General features: G+C 42.3%; 1 protein-coding gene across 1 annotated transcript in view; it reads left to right on the top strand.

Moving 5' to 3' along the window:
* Window positions 1-19,194, top strand: part of LOC144520280 (C-myc promoter-binding protein-like) — a 90,242-nt gene that overhangs the window by 16,877 nt on the left and 54,171 nt on the right. The window contains exons 2-5 of the mRNA XM_078253950.1: window positions 1,067-1,397; window positions 6,394-6,640; window positions 10,379-10,448; window positions 13,733-13,902. Coding sequence (XP_078110076.1) covers window positions 1,087-1,397; window positions 6,394-6,640; window positions 10,379-10,448; window positions 13,733-13,902 — 798 coding nt within the window. The 5' untranslated portion in view covers window positions 1,067-1,086. The remainder of the gene's footprint in view (window positions 1-1,066; window positions 1,398-6,393; window positions 6,641-10,378; window positions 10,449-13,732; window positions 13,903-19,194) is intronic.

Here is a 19,194-nt window from a genome sequence, read left to right as displayed (position 1 = left end):
TGGCTGCTCTTTATAGATATCTCATAGTTTCACCTCACACCATTAATTCTGTTCTCAGTTGTGTCTTTGCCCCAAACTTTTTAGGAGTTTTGCCTGAGGCGCTTACCTTAGTGGTCCTGACTTTTTCTTGAAATGGCACTGTGATCACGACACAGCAAGCTGGATCAATCACTGGACTTTACAAGCTATCCTCACAAGGTGGTAATCTCCCTCGGTTGTTTGGAGATTCACCGTATGAACTGTTGCCCGACTGAAATGATCACAGCTGTATGTCAGTATGGCAGGCTTATTTTTCCTACAACATATGAGCATAATTGTGATAATGAAGCAAGAAAAAACATCTATTCATTCAAAGCAGCTTTTGATTAGTTGCAGATTTTATTCAACCTTATTGAAAAATGATTAAAAGAAAATGTATTACTTAAGCCTGTGCTTCTTCAGAAAGTGAAGCTGGTGTTGTGCAGTCAGGACATGCCCTTCTTAGGACAGATTAAGGAAACTACTGTTTGGCTTTTATCAACCTGCTTTATAGGCTCCATGATACCACAAAGCTTCTAATAAGCAGTTCTTTTTTTTATGTGGGACCGGCCTGTAATTGAGGCAGAATGTCAAGTGTGAAGAAACACCTCACTGCTTCCTTTTTAAAACTTCTAAAAGTGCTGTGTAGCCAGCCAGACTGTGCTGTTTCAGTTTTTAGAATTGCGAGAGAGAGGTTCAAAACCCTCAACACCAACAAATGCGCTGTCCTGTTCAGAGCAATGTGTTTTGTGAAAGCTGAACCTTTAGCAAGTCAATCTGGTCAAAGACCGTCAGCTATCCGCCTAAACTGAAAATGGCTGTCAGGACCGAATCGTAGCCCCTCTCCTCCTCACATTGTACCCTCTCTTTTCTATTTGCCCTTCTTCTGACCCCTCCCCCTAGTAAGATTTATAACTGTCAGACTTTATTTTACTGCCATAGCAAGGACGCAAGTCCTGCTACCACATTGAAAATCAATCTCCCCTCTCTTCCTCTCCCTGTCTCCCTTTCTATGTCTCTTTGTCTCTCTTGCTCTGTCGCCGTGCAGGCAGCCGGCGGGGATGGGAGATGATGGAGGACAAAGGCCCTCGTGTAGCCGACTACTTTGTGGTGGCCGGTCTGACGGACTGTTCCAAGCCGTTGGACCAGGAGATCCACTTTGACGACGTCTGCCACAAGACGGCCAAGCCGAAGGCGCCCATTACGGATGTGGCGGTGGTGATCCGCTCGACGGGCGAGGAGGTGCCGCCAGGGTTCACCTGCGTAGAGGAAACCCCAACAGGCCATTCGGCTGATCTTAACAATGGCGGCCTCATGGCACCCCAGATCTTCCTGTGCTACAGGAGAGGTCGAGACAAGCCGCCACTCACTGACCTGGGGTAAGGACCAAAGGAGATTACAGCCACACAGTGATGCTTTGAGCCAGATGCTGACGCTAATATGCTTACAATAGACGTTGCTAATATCCTGATGTTTAGCAGGTAAAATGTTCACCATGTTTACCATCTCAGTTTAGCATGTTTACATTCTTACATTTGCTATTTAAGCACAGGGGCTGATGGGAATGTCATTAGTTTTTGGGGTATTTGGTAAACCATAAACTAGTCATCAAGTTAAAATAAAAGCAACAAATACAAATTTTGACCCGATGAAGCTGGAAGACTTAAAGTGCCCATATTATGAAAAAAAATCACTTTTTTGTTTTTTTGTTATTTTGTGTCTCTGGTGCTTCCACACGCATACAAACTTTGAAATAAAACCATCCATGCTGTTTTGAGTGAGATACGGTTTCTGAATGTGTCCTGCCTTCAGTCTCCGGGTGAGCTGTTCAAAATCTGCACGGCTTTCTACGTCAGTAGCCGAGACAAGGTGGCTAACCGTAGCATGCTAGCTCATTCTCAATGGCAAAACACTGCTACAACACACACTAGTTCACCATAATCTACAAAAGAACTACTCACATGTCCCTGTTCTGCAGGTATTCCACGCAAAGTTGGAAGTGCGCCCTCGTTTAGAAGAAGTCTCCTGGCTAATCCTGCCTTGTACTGACTGAAGTTGTAGAAACAAACAGCTAGGTGATGTGATCCTTACCTAGCTACTGCGCATGTGCGCCTCCCAACAAAGATGTTACAGCAGTGAGAGGTCTCACTCTGTAGCTAAAACAGAGAGCTCAACACACAGGGTGACAAGAGGAGCTGCAGCAATGTGCATGTTCAACAAAAATATGATGCTTTTTGAAAATTAAACCTTGTACACCTATTCTGGTACAACCTCTAATTACAATTATGAACCTGAAAATGAGCATAATATGGGCACTTTAAGAAATCACCAAAGTTTTAACAATTCATCCTGAGGAAAAATGTGTGTACCAAATTTCAAGGAAATCCATCCAATAGTTTTAGTTTCAGTAAAAACCACAAGTGTGAACCTCATGATGGTGCAGGAGTAAATGTCAGGAGATCACCTAAGTCAGTAGGCCATTCCCTCTGGGCATCATGAATGTCAGTACAAAATGTCATGGCAATGCATCCTTGTCAACCCTAGAGCCATGCTGCTAGCATGGGTAAAAACATGTAGTTATTTAACCACAGCAAAATAATTTTAAAAGCTCTATAAAAAAAGACTTCCTGCAGTGTAATGCAAATCTCAACAATGTCACTGACCTACAGTCCTGCTCAGTTATAGATCTTATTGGCTCAAACTAAAGCTATGTAGCCCAGTTGTGAAGAATAAGTTATATTCAAACAACCGTCAATACGTGAATGACCAGAATATGAGAGTGCTTTGGGGAAAACAAAACTCTTATTTACAATCTGCGTACTGCATTCTACAGAAAGTGTGAATTTTTATGGCGAAAAAGAAATTGTATCAAACCAACTGTGGACAGGTTGTCTGTTGGCATTGCTATTGCATTGTGACCACAAAACCCCGATTGAAGAATCAATTTGTCCTAATAATTAAAAATGCAGCTCTTTATCTCTATAATCACAGGGTACGCCGGGATATTTTGCTGACAGTGATGATGGTACATACTGTACGTATAATAAAGACACTTCCAAAAAAAGGCAGAATAGTTTTTAAGCTTTGAGTGGGGCAGAACATTTGGTATACTGAAACAGAGATGTGATAAAGGACACACATGTTGTATTATCTGCTTCTGCTTCATCTGCTGTAGAATGCTGATTCACATTTTATATTGCTGAAATTTCAGAAAATTGCTTTAAATTGATTTTGTGTCCAGTTTCTACACACACACACCCGGCCATGTTGTTTATCTATTGCAACATGTTGCTGTGTCCATTACTTGTCTCATTCCTAGTAATGAATAGCTGCTGCTCTTAGCAAACATTGTGGCTGCTGTTGTTTCTAGAACTCTCAGCTTTGTACTTACCATGAGACTCTGCCCTGCACTTCCTTAGTATTGTGAGTGATAAAGTTCAGTTTATGGCTAAAAACTGCTCCATATCATGTTGGTTCTGAAAAGCTAAAGCGCTCTGTTCTCCCTGTGCAGCAGTTTTCCACAGCAGCCCCTTTCTGTCTGCCTTGCAGCCGTTCCCCATTGTAATTTTGCAACAAAAAGTGGAATAGTGTGAAGCGCTGTTACAGGTGTCCACCTCAGCAACATCTTTTGAACTGGGGGAATTCAATACCATTTGTTCAGTCCTCGCACACCTCTGGCTGGCAGGAGGCAGGTGGTGACGATGCTAAGGAGACTCACACGGCCTCTGACACTACAGTGTGCAGTGCTTATCAGGCACTGACACAGAGGCTCTGCTCAGACAGTATCAGCAGCTTTTGTGTGCTGAAAGCCCAGAGGAGCTGCACTTCCCAGACATTGGTAGGACTAATGGGGAAGCTGAGGTGTGTGTGTGTGTGTGTGTGTGTGTGTGTGTGTGTGTGTGTGTGTGTGTGTATGTATGTGTATGTGTGTATGTGTGTGTGTGCAGAATCAGATTAACTGCATTATTACATATTGATGTATACATATTACATATGTGACAGTGACTTGTTGCTCAGACAGCAGAGGGAATCCCTAGTGTTATCTGTGACCAGTCATATTAATATCAATTTAGCTTTGTTCAATATTGAGGACTAGAAGGAAATATGAGGATCATTGACATCAGAGGCGGTAATACACCCAAACACTGACAGATTCTGTCTTGTGATTACTTAAGTTAGTATCTGACAGCCTTAACAATACAATAGAGGTGCATGAGCCATAATGTAACTTGGCGTGCTCTGCGCTTTCCATTTCAACGTGGTCGGCTAGGAAGACTGGCCGAGCAGGCTTGCCTGTACAAACCTCTGTATGATTCTTCATGCACAGACCACAGGGAGTCAAATGACCTTAAATATGTGGTCCAAGAGATACACCACACTGGGAAAAGAAGAAGCATTTTGCTGGAGGGTGTGGAAAACCATGAGATTGCTTTGTCAAAGCTAAAAAAAAACTAAAAAAAAAAAACAGCCTCATGGAAAGAGTGTTTCTAACATCGAGAGTCATTTCAACTTGGAGTTAAACAATATACCCGTTTAATAATTAGAGCAGATAAATGTCATGTTTGGCGGCACGTCAGTGTTTGTCATGAATGTTTTTACTACTGTTGCCAGGCAGCCTGCTTTCCTTTTCTTCCGCTCTCTACTTCTTCTCTACTACTTTTTGTTTATTCACAGATTATTTTGTTTGTATGCCCCCTGGTGTTTCGGAGAGTAATGCGACGTGCAATGCGTTGAGCATAAACGTCTCCGTGCATGCTTGTAGCAACCGAGGCTTCCAATTCTACACAACTGATGGCTCCGTCAATGAAGGGAAGCTGTCGGCTGTACTGGTCTGATGGGTAGGGCCGTGAGCAGAGCAGAATCACCATAGCAAGGAGAACCCGAAATAAAAAACAGACAAAATGGAGAAAAAAAACTCCCCCAGTTGCCCACTTTAAATTCTGTTCTCTTTTCAGCTTTTAAAAAGTGCCACAAAATGTCTGTTGAGATCCACTTGAAACATTAATGGAAGATAAGTGCATAATGGAAGCACAAAGAGGGACTTTTTAAATGTACTGCTACTGTTAGTCTACATCTCTGAGTACTTGTCCACTAAGTGGTTTGTGTGAGTGTCCCCTGGTGCCTTATTACAGTGCTGTTCTGGGTTAATACATTTTGACTGACAGTGTACTCCTATATGCATATACTGCATGAGAACTGTCGGATGCAACAAATCCCACATTTGATGTGATTTTAGGGTAAAAATGAAATTGTCATTAAAAAATTCTTAATAGGTGATAAAACAATTTTATGGAGAATTATAATTTCAAGAGATCATCCTGGTTAAATAGAATAAAAAAAATAAAAAAAAGTTTTCATTTTTTATATAAAAACACATCAGCACAATACTCAATATTATAATTTAGCAAAGAATTGTGCTCCAAATTAAATTTGCAACAATAGCAAAAGTACATTTAGGTCAAAGTGTGCTCCACTTTAAAGCATGGTCAATACTGCAGATATGCAGGGGACAGTGATTAATTAGTGTATAGAAATAAACATATTACATTTGTTTTCTTCTAATTACAGCGTCATACAAGTTCAGTATGCACCCGCCAAACTTTATGTCTGTCACTTTCCACAGCAAAGCCAGCATACAGAAGATAAAGAATGTGTAATATTTTACCCCGTGATTACTCTGTCAGTTTGTGTTTGAAAGCAGCTGGAGCTCCTCACTTGGCTCGTAGTTTCCTCTGTTTATGTGAGCTGCCATGTTGCTGTTACCGGACACTGAATATGGCATTTGCGTGCAGCATAGATGCCCAACTGTCATTCTTTCACCAGCTAGTATAATCACGAGTTACAAAGAAACTAAAATGCCTGATGACTTACTGTAAGTGAAACCAGAGAATTTGCAGTTTTAAATTACTTGAAACTTTCACTTCAATCTTCACTTGTGTGTCAAAAACTTGATGGCTCTTTTACCTCATAGTGTATGTTGTTGTTGTTGCTGCTGCGGTGTAGACTCAGGTAAGTGTGGCCAAAGTTATTGAGTTCAAAAGTGACCCTGAGCTTGAAGTTAAGGAGACATCTGTGCACTCTGCCTGCCACTTTAAGCTCATATATATGTTGGTCTTTCATGAATCGCATCAATTCAGCTTTGCAGTTTATGATGTGCAAAGCAGACATTAAGCTTAGTCATCTCCATTCTGTCAGCCACTGAAACCTGGGATGAATGCCCAATGCTAGACTTAAACAGGAAGCTCCACCTAATTGGGCCAATGAGATCATGACTGCATATTGTGTTGATTAATTCCAGGCGGTAATCACACTAATAACTACACGCTGATGTGGAGTTTTGTTTGGCTGATTGCTGTGTTGTGCCTCCTCCCGCAGCGTGCTGTATGAGTGGAAGGAGCGGCTGAAGCAGGGCTGTCACCTCATCCAGACCACACCCTCCGGTCGTCCAGCCAACATCAGCAGCAATTCCTCCCAGCGCATCTACGTCACCTACCGACGGGCGCCTGAGAGCCAGCCGCACACCGCCCTCGCCGTCACGGACATCTGCATCATCATCCCGAGCAAGGGCGAGACTCCCCCGCACACCTTCTGCAAGGTGGAGAAGAATCTCAACAGCAGCATGGTGAGAGAGACACTGGTGGACAGGAAACGCCCAGTCATTGTTAACATGCGGCTTTTCACAATGTACTTTTTACATTTTATTTGGCGAGGTGTTTCTTGGTTAACTCCAGGCATTTCTAGCGTCTGCGACGGAGTTTTGATACATCAACAGTAAACATCACATTTTGGTATCAGTGCCTCAGAGTCAAAAAGCAAGGGCTTCTTTCTGGAGTCCCCATTTGCAAAAACGAGAGAGCAATTTCCCAGAGCAACAGGATGGACACATGGAATTCATTCAGTTGTTAAGAAGAAGCACTTTATTAATCCCTCATTGTGGAAATTCAATTTTTACATTCTGTTGTTGTAATTCATTACAAACTTAGGCCTGAAATACACACACAACCTATAGACATGCATTAGTGGAGAGATGTCAGAGCGAAGGGGTGCCACTTAGACGACACTCCAAGCAGTTGGGATTTATTGCCTTGCTCAAGGGCACCTCGGCAGTGCCCAGGAGGTGAACTTGCACCTCTCCAGCTGGCAGTCCACACTCCGTACTGTGGTTCTGTGCAGGACTTGAACCGCCCACCCTCAGGTTCCCAAGCCAAGTCTTTGGGACAGGGAATTCTGATGAAAGAAATAGGTAACTTCGGTAGAGGGTGCAGGTTGAGGGTAAGTGGGCACTCCAAAAAGGTCATGTTCTTCATTACAGAATAACTCCTGGAATGTTCTTCATCAAGGTATTAACATATGCTACACCATGACATTTTGGTTTCTGCAGACGTCATTGCTCATCCTGTCAGAGCCTTGTCTGAAATTCAAACTGTGAAGATATTTTTTTTAGCCAGACGTCTTGAATCCTCAACTCTATACCGCCGATGCCTCACTTTTCTCAAATCCTTCTCCACACGGTTTAAAGGAGAGAGAATTAAATTGGTGATATGAGCTTCAGAAATACAGTCAGCAAATACAAGATGACATTGAGCTTCATGGCGATGACTATGAGTAAGCCTGACGAACACAAAAAATACTTTCTTCAGTTAAAGATTTGAAATGATGGCGTTATGTTGGAAAAAATGTAGAGCAGAGCTTCTCTGTGGACAGAGAAGGGCAAAGAATAGACTGCATCCCACCTGCTACTTGTTTTTTCCAGTTTATGTTGTAAGGTGTTGTAAGGTTGAGATTTCAACCCCTAGGTGACTCACACGAACTGGCTAGTGCATCCAATTATGGAAAATTGTCTAAAACCACCGTGCATTGCCTCTGGAAGTTTAAGTGCCATGTGTGTTAATACGGTTCCAATTTCTTTTCGATGAGGGAAGTCCCTCGAGTTTTATGGCCTCTGCTCTCGTGTTTGGTTTAATCCTCACTAAGTATTTCTACTGAAAAATATCTCTTTCCTTCCATTGCCCATCATCCTGTCATATTCTCTTAATGTCACACACACACACACACACACACACACACACACACACTGTTGTTTTTGGCGGCCTGTTTCAATTTTAGTTTTAGTCTAGTCTTTGTGTCAAACTGTCATTTTAGTTTTTATTAGTTTTAGTCACGTTCATACTCTTTTTAGTCTAGTCAACTTTCTTTTTTTTTAAAGATTATTTTTGGGGCATTTTAAGGCCTTTATATGGATAGGACAGGTTAGACTTGAAAGGGGGGGGAGAGAGAAGGGGAATGACCTGCAGCAAAGGGCCGCAGGTCAGAGTCGAACCCGCGGCCGCTGCATCGAGGAGTAAACGTCTATATATGGGCGCCCGCTCTACCAGGTGAGCTAACCAGGGGCCCGTGTCTAGTCAACTTTCAGTCGACTAAAAGTCTGAGCATTTTAGTCGTATTTTAGTCCGAATATTTTAGTCTAGTTTTAGTCAATGAAAATTGTATTTTAGTCTCTTTTTAGTAATCCAATTCTATTTAATCCAGTCAATATAGTATAAGTACCTAGTAGTGTAGACAAAACCAAAATGTTGGCCAACAAGGGATGCTTAGTACACATGGAGTCAGTCAGGTAGGAACTAAGAACCCACACACTCTCTGTCTCTCTCTCTCTCTCTCTCTCTCTCTCTCTCACACACACACGTCGTTTTCAGCTCCAGTGGCTAACGTCTAAAGCTAACGTTACAATGAGACCCATTAACCACAGCCTCATGAGTTGACATTAGCTTTCTAAAATAGAAAGTAACGTTACCTTAATGTCTTGACTTACCTCAATTTAATTATGGAATGGCTTGAGATGTCTCTTAAGGTTCGTGGTGTTTTTTCCTGTGATTTTGTGGTCGCATTTCTCCCCATCTTTTTCCACAACACATTCCGTTTTTTCCAAATGCCGTTTATTCTTTTTCTCCCAAAGACGAACTCCGGCTGGCCGGCCACGGTCCCAGCTTTCTCTGTGTCAGACTTAATTTAGTTTGTTGTCGTTTACGCTCGTCTCTAACTCACCGCTGCATCTTATAAATTAAATAATGCCGCAACAGGGCTTGAGGAAATAACGCAGTGTGACCCGAGTGCGACCTGATGCAGCTCTGAAGTGAGACAGGGAACAGAAATACTGCAAAATAATATTAATAATAACGCGACTTACTGAGACGAAATAACGTTATAACATTTCGTCTCGTTTTGGTCAACAAAAATGAAAGAGACCTTTTAGCATGGTTTTTATTTTGACCAGCATTTACGTTGCGTCTCGTCTCGTTTTCGTCACGTGATAAAGGTTCGTTGACGATGATATTTAGTCATAATTTTTAGTCCTTGCTGTGTGCAGCGTGCTCTGCATTTGGCATTTCATATAACCGGTGACGACCCTCCCCTTGAGAAACTGAGTGTGTGGCTGCATTTGTCTTAAAACAGGAAGTGATTAGTGAGTCTGTATATACATTACATCTACAGAGACTTGTGATGCATGCAGTAGAAGTTATGGCTCCTACAATAAAATTGACATTTAGCTACCCTCATTTTTCAATCTGACTAATGTAGGAGCTGTGAGGATCGTTTTAATATTTCAGCACAGCTCTGGGTGCATACTTCATCTCTAGCCCCGGGTTGTTAAAGATGTATTGCAAATTTGAGTCGCCATAGACCATCTTTCCCTTACAGTGACTAATTGTCACAAACAAGACGTGTTTATCCGACGCATTATCACTTCTCTCTCTGCATGCTAATGGTTTAGTTACAAGTGTAGTTGGACTTTTGGTTGGGATGTGTAGGTCTAACCTGGTGGAGGGGTAATATATCTTTGTACAGTAGTTTCTACTTTATTGATAATTACACTGACTGGCTTTATGGGGACATTTTAATTGAGGCCAAAGAATGATTGATTGATTATAGGCTGCACTTATACAGTGCTTTTCTGCCTTAGTGGACAAAGGGCTTTGCAATTAACCTCTCATTTACATATATATATACACACACACACACACTCACACTCACTCACAAGGCTTACCGTGGTGTGAGCCCCCGCTACGTGCATGCTCTGAGACGTTTATGGTCAACGCATTGTTCGTTGCAGCATTATCCGAAACACCAGGGAGCGTGCGAACCATAGACTGTGGAGCCTTCGCGCTGGAAACGACAGACGGGATGGTGACGGAATTTTATGGCTCGCGCCGGGAACACTACGGCGACCATGAACCTAGCTTCACACAGATGGTGGCGGAGGAGCTATGTGTGGTTCCCAGAAACATCATGCTGACTATCATCAAATGGGGTTATCATTTCTTTTAAATGCTAAGTTTTCCCGTTGTGCTCTTGTTTTCAGTGGGGCTCCTCGGTCTACCTGTGTTATAAGAAGTCTGTGGCCAAAACCAACACAATAGCCTACAAAGCAGGTAAGTCTTCCTAATCCCATAACTACCAGTGCACACACATCCAAATACTGTGTACCTCCTGTTCCCGGTATATATGTCAGATAACCAATACTTTCTCTCCCCCCTCAGTTCTTCCCCTAATCACTTATTCTACTTTTGTGAGAAAAACAAACTAGTCAGAGAATGTGAGAAGAGATGTATTTGGAAAGTTACTTGTTGTATGAATACGAAATTGGAAAAGTTGTACTAAAAAGTAAGTTAATTTTGAAGTGAAAAATATTTATTGCAATGAACATATTGCCTGTTTCTCTATGTGTTGCAGTTGTGTGTTGTTATAGAAATGTCTGTAGAGAGGAGGGTCTGCTGCAGAGTAAACTGGCTGCATGTTGATGCCTCAGAATTGGAGCTGAGATAAGCCTCTGCACGCCAATATCCTTCCCCCTTAAAGGGTTAAATGGTTGCCATATATTTACTGGTAATATGAGGCTTATTTTACATTAAATCTTTGTGACATTTCAGTGCCAGAAACAGCTGACAGAAGATTGTCATTTTCTGATAACACTGTTGGCTCTGTGTGGTTGTGTTTGGCTCAGCTTCAGATTGGCTGGCTGATATTTGTTGTACATATCTTGAAATATGCAGCAGACTGTGAATAGAGCGATCCTATCTGTTTCTCACTAGTTTTTTTGGATAAGTCAGCTCACAGAAATTAAGTTTTTATTTTCAACATTTCAGGCCAGGAAAAATCCAGCATGCTTCAAGCTTTGAGATTTGGAAACAAACATGTTCTGCAACATCTGACTTTATTTATAGACTAATGTGACAGTTTGATCCAGAACTGAACAAACTAAGTTTGTTTTGTTGGTGGACAGGCAGTGGAAATTAGCAGTAGCTATAAATGCTGTGATGCTGTACATTGGAGATTTGTTGCACAAATGTCTATGTCGTAGCATCTGTCCCTTTTCAAATAAACATGGAAATATTTTAAATGTGTACATTTAGCTGTAGAGCGTATACAAGACCTTCCCCAGTGTGTACATTATAGTAGCCTAATATTTAGTGAGAAGAACTGTCAGGAACCTCCTGAATTGATACTATGTTAATTCTCAAAGTTGCATTAATCAATTTATTTGTATAGGAACTTATTGTAAAATCAAACGACTACAGTATGTAATGTGAATGGAGTCACTTGCACATTCCATTCCATGAGAATTATCAACGACTTTGCAGCTCTATGGAGTTTATTAACCCTTTTTAGTTTTGGTTCAGTCTCAGTGCTCTTATCATCTCCATTTCCACCAGCCTCAGGCAGCTGATTCCAGATGTTCTTCTTAGGAGTTGGTGGAGATGCTAAAACAGAGTTAAAATGATAGTGAATATTGGACTCATATTCATCAGGTTGACACAAACAACTAATTTCCCAAATATTAAGTGTGTTTGGGCCATAAAGAGTAAATATTCAGAGCTCAAGGAGGCAAAATTAATCTGCGCAAACGTTCTGCGTAGATTTCAACTTTGGTGAACTCTGAATAACTTTTAAAAAGAGCCGGAGAGTCCAAAATAGATCAAGCTTTCTTAGCTTATTAGCCGTGTTGCTCCATACACTTTTATTCAACCTTCTTTGTCCGAGTAAAACATGTTTCTCAAAAGAGCAATGGTTTGCAGCAGACTGTTATGTAGAGCTGGTAATATATCGATATTATATCAATATCGTGATATGAGACTAGATATCGTCTTAGATTTTGGATATTGTAATATGGCATAAGTGTTTTCTTATCCTGTTTTAAAGGCTGCATTACAGTGAAGTGATGTCATTTTCTGAACTTACCAGACTGTAACTTTTCTATTATTTGCCTTTACCCCACTTAGTCATTATATCCACATTACTGAAGATTATTAATCAAAAATCTCATTGTGTAAATATTTTGTGAAAGCACCAATAGTCAACACTACAATATTGTTGTGGTATCGATATCGAGGTATTTGGTCAAAAATATCGTGATATTTGATTTTCTCCATATCGCCCAGCCCTACTGTTATGCTATGCTACTATTATGAGTTTTCTGAGTGACCTTTAGCAAGCTCCAAATATAATTCACTGTATTACGACTACAAATGAGACCAACATGCAACTTATATTGCAGCCAATCTAGACACCAGTCCTATAATGCAAATGAGGAAATCTGGGAATTGTTCCAGACAATGTTTTTCGGACTCTGACATCTGACTTTGTTTTTGATGTCGTGATACTGTAGGTCTTAAATTTCATTCATTATGGTCTTAAAAAGTCTTAAATTTGACTTGGTGAAACCTGTAGAAACCCTGGAGAGAGAAGCTCCGGGAGCTGTTGTGTCTGACCAGCAGTAACCCGGCCGGGCTGGCTGTCCAGTTAATGGTTAGCTCACCAGCTGCAGCATTTCACCAACTGGCCTTGTGAGTAGTGACTATATCCCCAAGCTTCCGACTCTACCTATTTTAACTCTCTGCAAGAAAGCCAATAAGCAGTCAAACTATTCCTTTAAAGGGAGCTAAACTCGCTGGTGCTGTTGATGACGGTTGGTCAAAACTTTACTGAATATCATTTTCTACACAGTTATTTATTACCTGTGTTGTGTACTCTTTTCACAAGGTTTCCATCACCACCATGTAACTTGTTACTGTAACTAGTACAACTGCTTGTCATCGTTTCTCACTGAAGTCAAAATGACAGTTTTCCTCATCTAGGAAAAATTATTTCTTTAGCTGTGCCCTTGCAGGTGTTTTCATGATGAATAAATGTGTCAGATTATGTTAGTGTTTAATGATACAGAAACGTAAGAAATATATGGCAAAAATTGTACACCAGTTTGTCATTCCCCCCAAGAATGTGAATGTGCACGTTTGTGCATTTACAATCTTTCAACATTTAATGAACAAACCTTTGATGACGTTTGAAGGTTTGTCACTTAGGAGGCATTGAGTTTTTTCCCACAGTTTGTGCCTGTTAATAACGCTTGAGCCAAAGTTAGATGAAGCACAAGGTTAAGAAGGTGCAAAACTGAAAATCACTACATCATTGTTTCTTGTTTGTGTTCACAGACAGTGACTAATGACCCAAATGCCTGATTACCAAGCACTGATTGCTTGTTACAAAGCCAGGCATGTCTGACTCAATAAAGTACATTCTCTCTGTGAACTGAACTGGTTTGGTTTGATTTTGAGCTTTGTGGAAGGGCAATTTTGCATCTAAATCGGCTGTTGATTGGTAATCACAGTGGAAGGGTGCACTTTGCAGCCCTCTTAACTGAGTTCTCTTCCTGTTCCAGGTTTATTCAGCAGATATCCAGAGGAGGACTATGAGTCATTCCCACTACCAGAGTCTGTCCCTCTCTTCTGCCTTCCCATGGGGGCCACAATCGAGTGCTGGCCAGCTAACACCAAATACTCCCTCCCTGTTTTTTCCACCTTTGTCCTCACTGGAGCCTCCGGAGAGAAGGTAAAATGGGAAAACAAATGGATACTCTTCTATTACTACTTTTCTTTTTTTCATTCTCTCTCATCCAGATGACAACAATGACACACATCTCAGTAGCAGCATCAGACATGAGAGGGTGTCAGTGACTGTTAGACCTCATCAACAGTCTGTAACTGCCATCTATACAGCTGACACGACCACAGACTACTGCACTACAGTGGGGCATGAGAAAACCACAATGCTCTAAATGCCAGATGGGAAAGTGGGTCAGGCATGCATGTTGTTTTTGTCAGGTGAAAACCTTGTAACTCCACATCTAGTGTTTCTTTAAGGACGATCCTGTTGGCTGAAGAAATGAATAAAACGCAAATAATAGTAGTAAATGCAATTACACTTTGTTAGTTAATTTGTTAACATGAAGGACAAGACTGTCTCTCTGTCTCTGTCTCAGGTCAGCCTCTTAAACTGGAATTATGCTTCTGCAAAGTACAGGTAAATGTTTTTGCGAACATACGCAGGAAAGAGTGTTATGGGTAATCATAGTCCGATCAGCACATCTCCCAAATCCCAGCAATGCGTAGTGCGGACCTGCGTGTCAAGCAAGCTGATTGGTTGATCCTACATCCTATGGAGAAGTTTTCTTTATTTTTCCCTTCAGAGTTTGGGTGTACATTAAAGCATAGTACTGCTGCAAGTGATCTTCTAACAGAGCAGAGGAAACAAAACTCCTTTTCAAGGCACTTAATGTTGTTATCATCCTGTCCATTTATGTTAACCATCAAATTCTTTCCCGTTTGTTTCAGGGTTATGATGGTTTGTTTACACCGGACTGAAATTGACTTCCGTTGTAGTTGTCTAAACATGACACTGCTATAACACGTAGATTATAGCCCCCAAATTCCACAACTATAAACGAAACGCGCACGTGAACATGTCCAAATGACACCCGTGTTTGTTCACTTGCATGCAGCCCAGAGAATCCAAACACAAGCCCCTTTCCTGCTGTGCTGGTCTTTGGGTTTGGAAGGTGGCCGAGTCTGGACCAGGCTCGTGTTGACACATATTAGTGAATTATGTGGTGAAACACAATCATGATTGAAAACACATAACATCCAAAGCGGACTGATGTTTAGATAACAGAGGCTCTGCTGAACAAGGCCAGTTTGGGCTTCGGCAGCGATCGTTGGTGCCAAACCCTCAGCGGCCTACTGCTGCTGAGTCATGTGTGTGTGTGTGTGTGTGTGTGTGTGAAATGTTAATTTCATCCGGATGACCACTGCAAAGAAATGCTTGGGCTTTCCGTTGGTAGCAGAGTTTACTTATTCAAGTTTAGGGGTAATGAACCGTTATACCAATATTAAATTCCGATAGGATCAGAAATAAAAGTATCACAGTGTTACATTACTATTAATGATGCATTAACATGTAAACAGCATTTTACTGTTGCAGATGCTCGAGGAAGAGCAAATTTGAACTACTTTATACACTGTTGGCTTGTTTAATTTATTACAGTGAATCCTATTTTAGAAACTGATCACAAGTTCTGTTCAAAAAGTCATAATATGCAAAGTAACTGGGAACTAAAGCTGAAAATAATGATCAGATAATGATAATAATCAGAAAAATGGAAATACTAAAGTAAAGTATAAGTGCCTCCAACTTGTACTTAAGTACTGTACAATACTTGAGTATTCACTTTTCACCGCTGCCTAAACTAAACTCTTCATTATTCAAAACAAATCTTAATTCAGACGTGAACTCTTGCCACATCTTGCCAATCCTGTTTTGTCTTCATCATCACATCAACACTGATGTTGTCTTCATCAGTGGGACCAAAAGATCTACTGGGAATTTTCGTAGACCACTGGCCCTCGGGCAGGGGCGTTTCTAGGACTTGAGACATTTAAATAAACTGAATGCAATGCAAAACAGCAATTGGCTTGCCCAGCTTGTTAATAGCCAGTGTATGTTCATTTTAGCTGCCCAGTTTGTAGATGTTAGTTAGATGGCACCAACATTTGGCCTAATCACAACTGGCCTGGCAACCCAAAGGACAGGGTTTTGTTTCCAGATTTATGTGGTGACTTATGATGTGGGGGGTCTGGGGGTCCACCCCCAAAACATTTTGAGCATTAAACTCTTCATTTCCTGCATTCTGGTGAATTTTTATGCACCTATTTCTACCTTTTTCTGAATCAATTTATGCTGGAAATATCTTTATGTAAAGGGTAACATAGATTACAATCCAAATATAAAAACAAAATGGAATATATTGCAATAAGGCTCTGAGGCATTCGATTTGGATCGACTTTTCTAATTATATCAGCACACATGTAGCCTAGGCATAATTTACTCCTCCCTCCTCTTTTGCATTGTTTGTTGGGGAAGTAACCTCCTTAAATGTGCATATGGCAATTATTCATCTCAATGACACATTATTCATTTTAATTTATTAATAACCCCCTGGACTGTAGGCTGATATTTCAGGTGTTTGAGCAAGACTTCTGTTCATGTCCAAAACTTTGTGCACATTCAAAAAATAACTCATCCCATCCCATCTGTGTTCTCTGAGATTTGGAGGAGTCGTGATATTTTCCGAAAAATAAAGTTATATTAAGCTCTTACAAGAATAAAGTCACTATATTTCAGAAAATAATCTACCTGCACCATAGCCTGCTGTGCAGTACGTGATTGCTCTGCTGATACGGTAGATCTCAGACCTTCTGACAGACACAGAGCCCCGTTTGAGACTCTGGTCTCTGAATGAGACAAAGTTTAGGGAAGTGGCTGTACGCTGCTTTGCATCGGAGGTGGAAAACCGAAACTACGGCAGAAGTACAGGGAGCACAAACGCGTCACATCTGCCGCAGCATGTCGACAGCAGATCACGTCCATAAACCTGAAGCTGCACAGTTTTTTACTGCGAGAGTGGACACTAAGCGACAGGTCTGCTTCAGAGCTCTGTGTGTTTGAGTCTGCACCATAGACTGGAAACGTCACATCACAGGAACTTCCAACTAAATCATTAGTATTGCGCTCCTAAATGTTGTGTTGATGGCATCAATGTAGCCTATTAGACTGGTTTGGCTATGATTCCTCCGAAAATTACACCTTTCACAGCTTTCCTCATGTTTTTTTGTGTGTGTGAATACTTGTACTTGTGTGTTGACAGAATAAACACAAATCAACCCTGTATGAGGCCCTTGAATAAGTGGGGATTGGTAAAAAGAAAACAAAACACCACAAATGTTTTGTTTGGATTAAACACATGAATAAGCAGGTCCGATTGTCATTCATATTCATCGAACAAAGATACAATGCCTTGTTTCTAAACACAACATATGACGCACACACGCACACAGGCGTCATCAGTTCAGTCATCAGCAAACAAGGACATGGGACACCTCGGTCCATTTCAGGGTAAAATGTTAAAAAGCGACTCACACAGGCGGCCAGCAGATAAGCCAGTTAGCTTTGATCCCTGCGTGAATTGGGGAAAGTCTCATATTTCCAGGAAGCAGAGGGGATTTATTTGGCCTAATGCTGATGCTGGCTCAGCTAATCGCTTTGTTTGTCTGCATGGTATTGATGTTCAATAAAGGTTAAGCAGAGGTGCACTATTTTATTTCTATGCTTATTAATGTTGTCATTTATTTAAGAGTGCAGGGATGATTCAGAGGACTGCATAGAGGTTTCTAAACTGTCTGCTACTTTTCATTATTAGTACATCTGTTGGACTTTCCCATCTGGAAATCATTGATTGAAAACTTTATTGACCAACAGTCAACAAGAGATGTTCAAAAGGATAAAAAAACACAATAAAGCCCAAAGGCTTGTTTCCATTGTGGTCCGACACCAACAACATAATAATATAATAATAATTATCCCATGGGCCCACCACCTGTGGGAGGAACCGCTGGGGTCGGGTGCGCTGCCACATGGGTGGCAGTGAAGGTCAGGGGCCTCGACGGACCAGACCCGGGCAGCAGAGGCTGGCTCTGGGGACGTGGAATGTCACCTCTCTGTGGGGGAAGGATCCGGAACTTGTGCGGGAGGTGGAGCGCTACCGGTTAGATCTGGTGGGGCTTACCTCTACGCACAGTCTTGGTTCTGGAACCATACTCCTGGATAGGGGTTGGACTCTTTTCTTCTCCGGAGTTGCCCAGGGTGTGAGGCGCCGGGCGGGTGTGGGGATACTCACAAGCCCCCGGCTGAGCGCCGCTACGTTGGAGTTTAACCCGGTGGACGAGAGGGTCGCCTCCCTACGCCTGCGGGTTGTGGGGGAAAACTCTGACTGTTGTTTGTGCATATGCACCAAACAAGAGTTCAGAGTATTCGGCCTTCTTGGAGACCTTGAGTGGAGTCCTGCATGGGGGCTCCAGTCGGGGACTCCATAGTTCTGCTGGGGGGACTTCAACACGCACGTGGGTAATGATGGAGACACATGGAGAGGCGTGATTGGGAGGAACGGCCTCCCTGATCTAAACCAGAGTGGTTGTTTGTTGTTGGACTTCTGTGCTAGTCATGGATTGTCTATAACGAACACCATGTTCGAACATAGGGATGCTCATAAGTGTACTTGGTACCAGAGCACCCTAGGCCAAAGGTCAATGATCGATTTTATAATCGTTTCATCTGATCTGAGGCCATATGTTTTGGACACTCGGGTGAAGAGAGGGGCGGAGCTGTCAACCGATCACCATCTGGTGGTGAGTTGGGTCAGGGGGGTGGGGGAAGACTCTGGACAGACCTGGTAAGCCCAAATGGGTAGTGCGGGTAAATTGGGAACGTCTGGAGGAGGCCCCTGTCCGACAGACTTTCAACTCACACCTCCGGCGGAGCTTTTCGTGCATTCCCTGTGGAGGCTGGGGGGCATTGAACCCGAGTGGACAATGTTCAAAGTTTCCATTGCTGAAGCTGCGGTGAGGAGCTGTGGTCTTAGGGTCTTAGGTGCCTCAAGGGGTGGTAACCCACGAACACCGTGGTGGACACCGGTGGTCAGGGAAGCCGTCCGACTGAAGAAGGAGTCTTTCCGGGATATGTTATCCCAGAGCGACTCCGGAGGCAGTTGCAAGGTACCGAAGGGCCCGAAGGGCTGCAGCCTCTGCCGTGAAAGAGGCAAAGCAGCGTGTGTGGGAGAAGTTCGGAGAAGACATGGAGAAGGACTTTCGGTCGGCACCAAGGTACTTCTGGAAAACCGTTCGCCACCTCAGGAGGGGGAGCGGGGAACCATCCAAGCTGTGTACAGTAAGGATGGGACGCTGTTGACCTCAACTGAGGAGGTAATAGGGCGGTGGAAGGAGCACTTTGAGG

This window comes from Sander vitreus, chromosome 1 (genome assembly GCF_031162955.1).
Source record: "Sander vitreus isolate 19-12246 chromosome 1, sanVit1, whole genome shotgun sequence".
Lineage (NCBI taxonomy): Eukaryota > Metazoa > Chordata > Actinopteri > Perciformes > Percidae > Sander > Sander vitreus.
The sequence above is the reverse complement of the archived record's forward strand: the minus strand, read 5'-3'. Positions and strand labels throughout refer to the sequence as shown.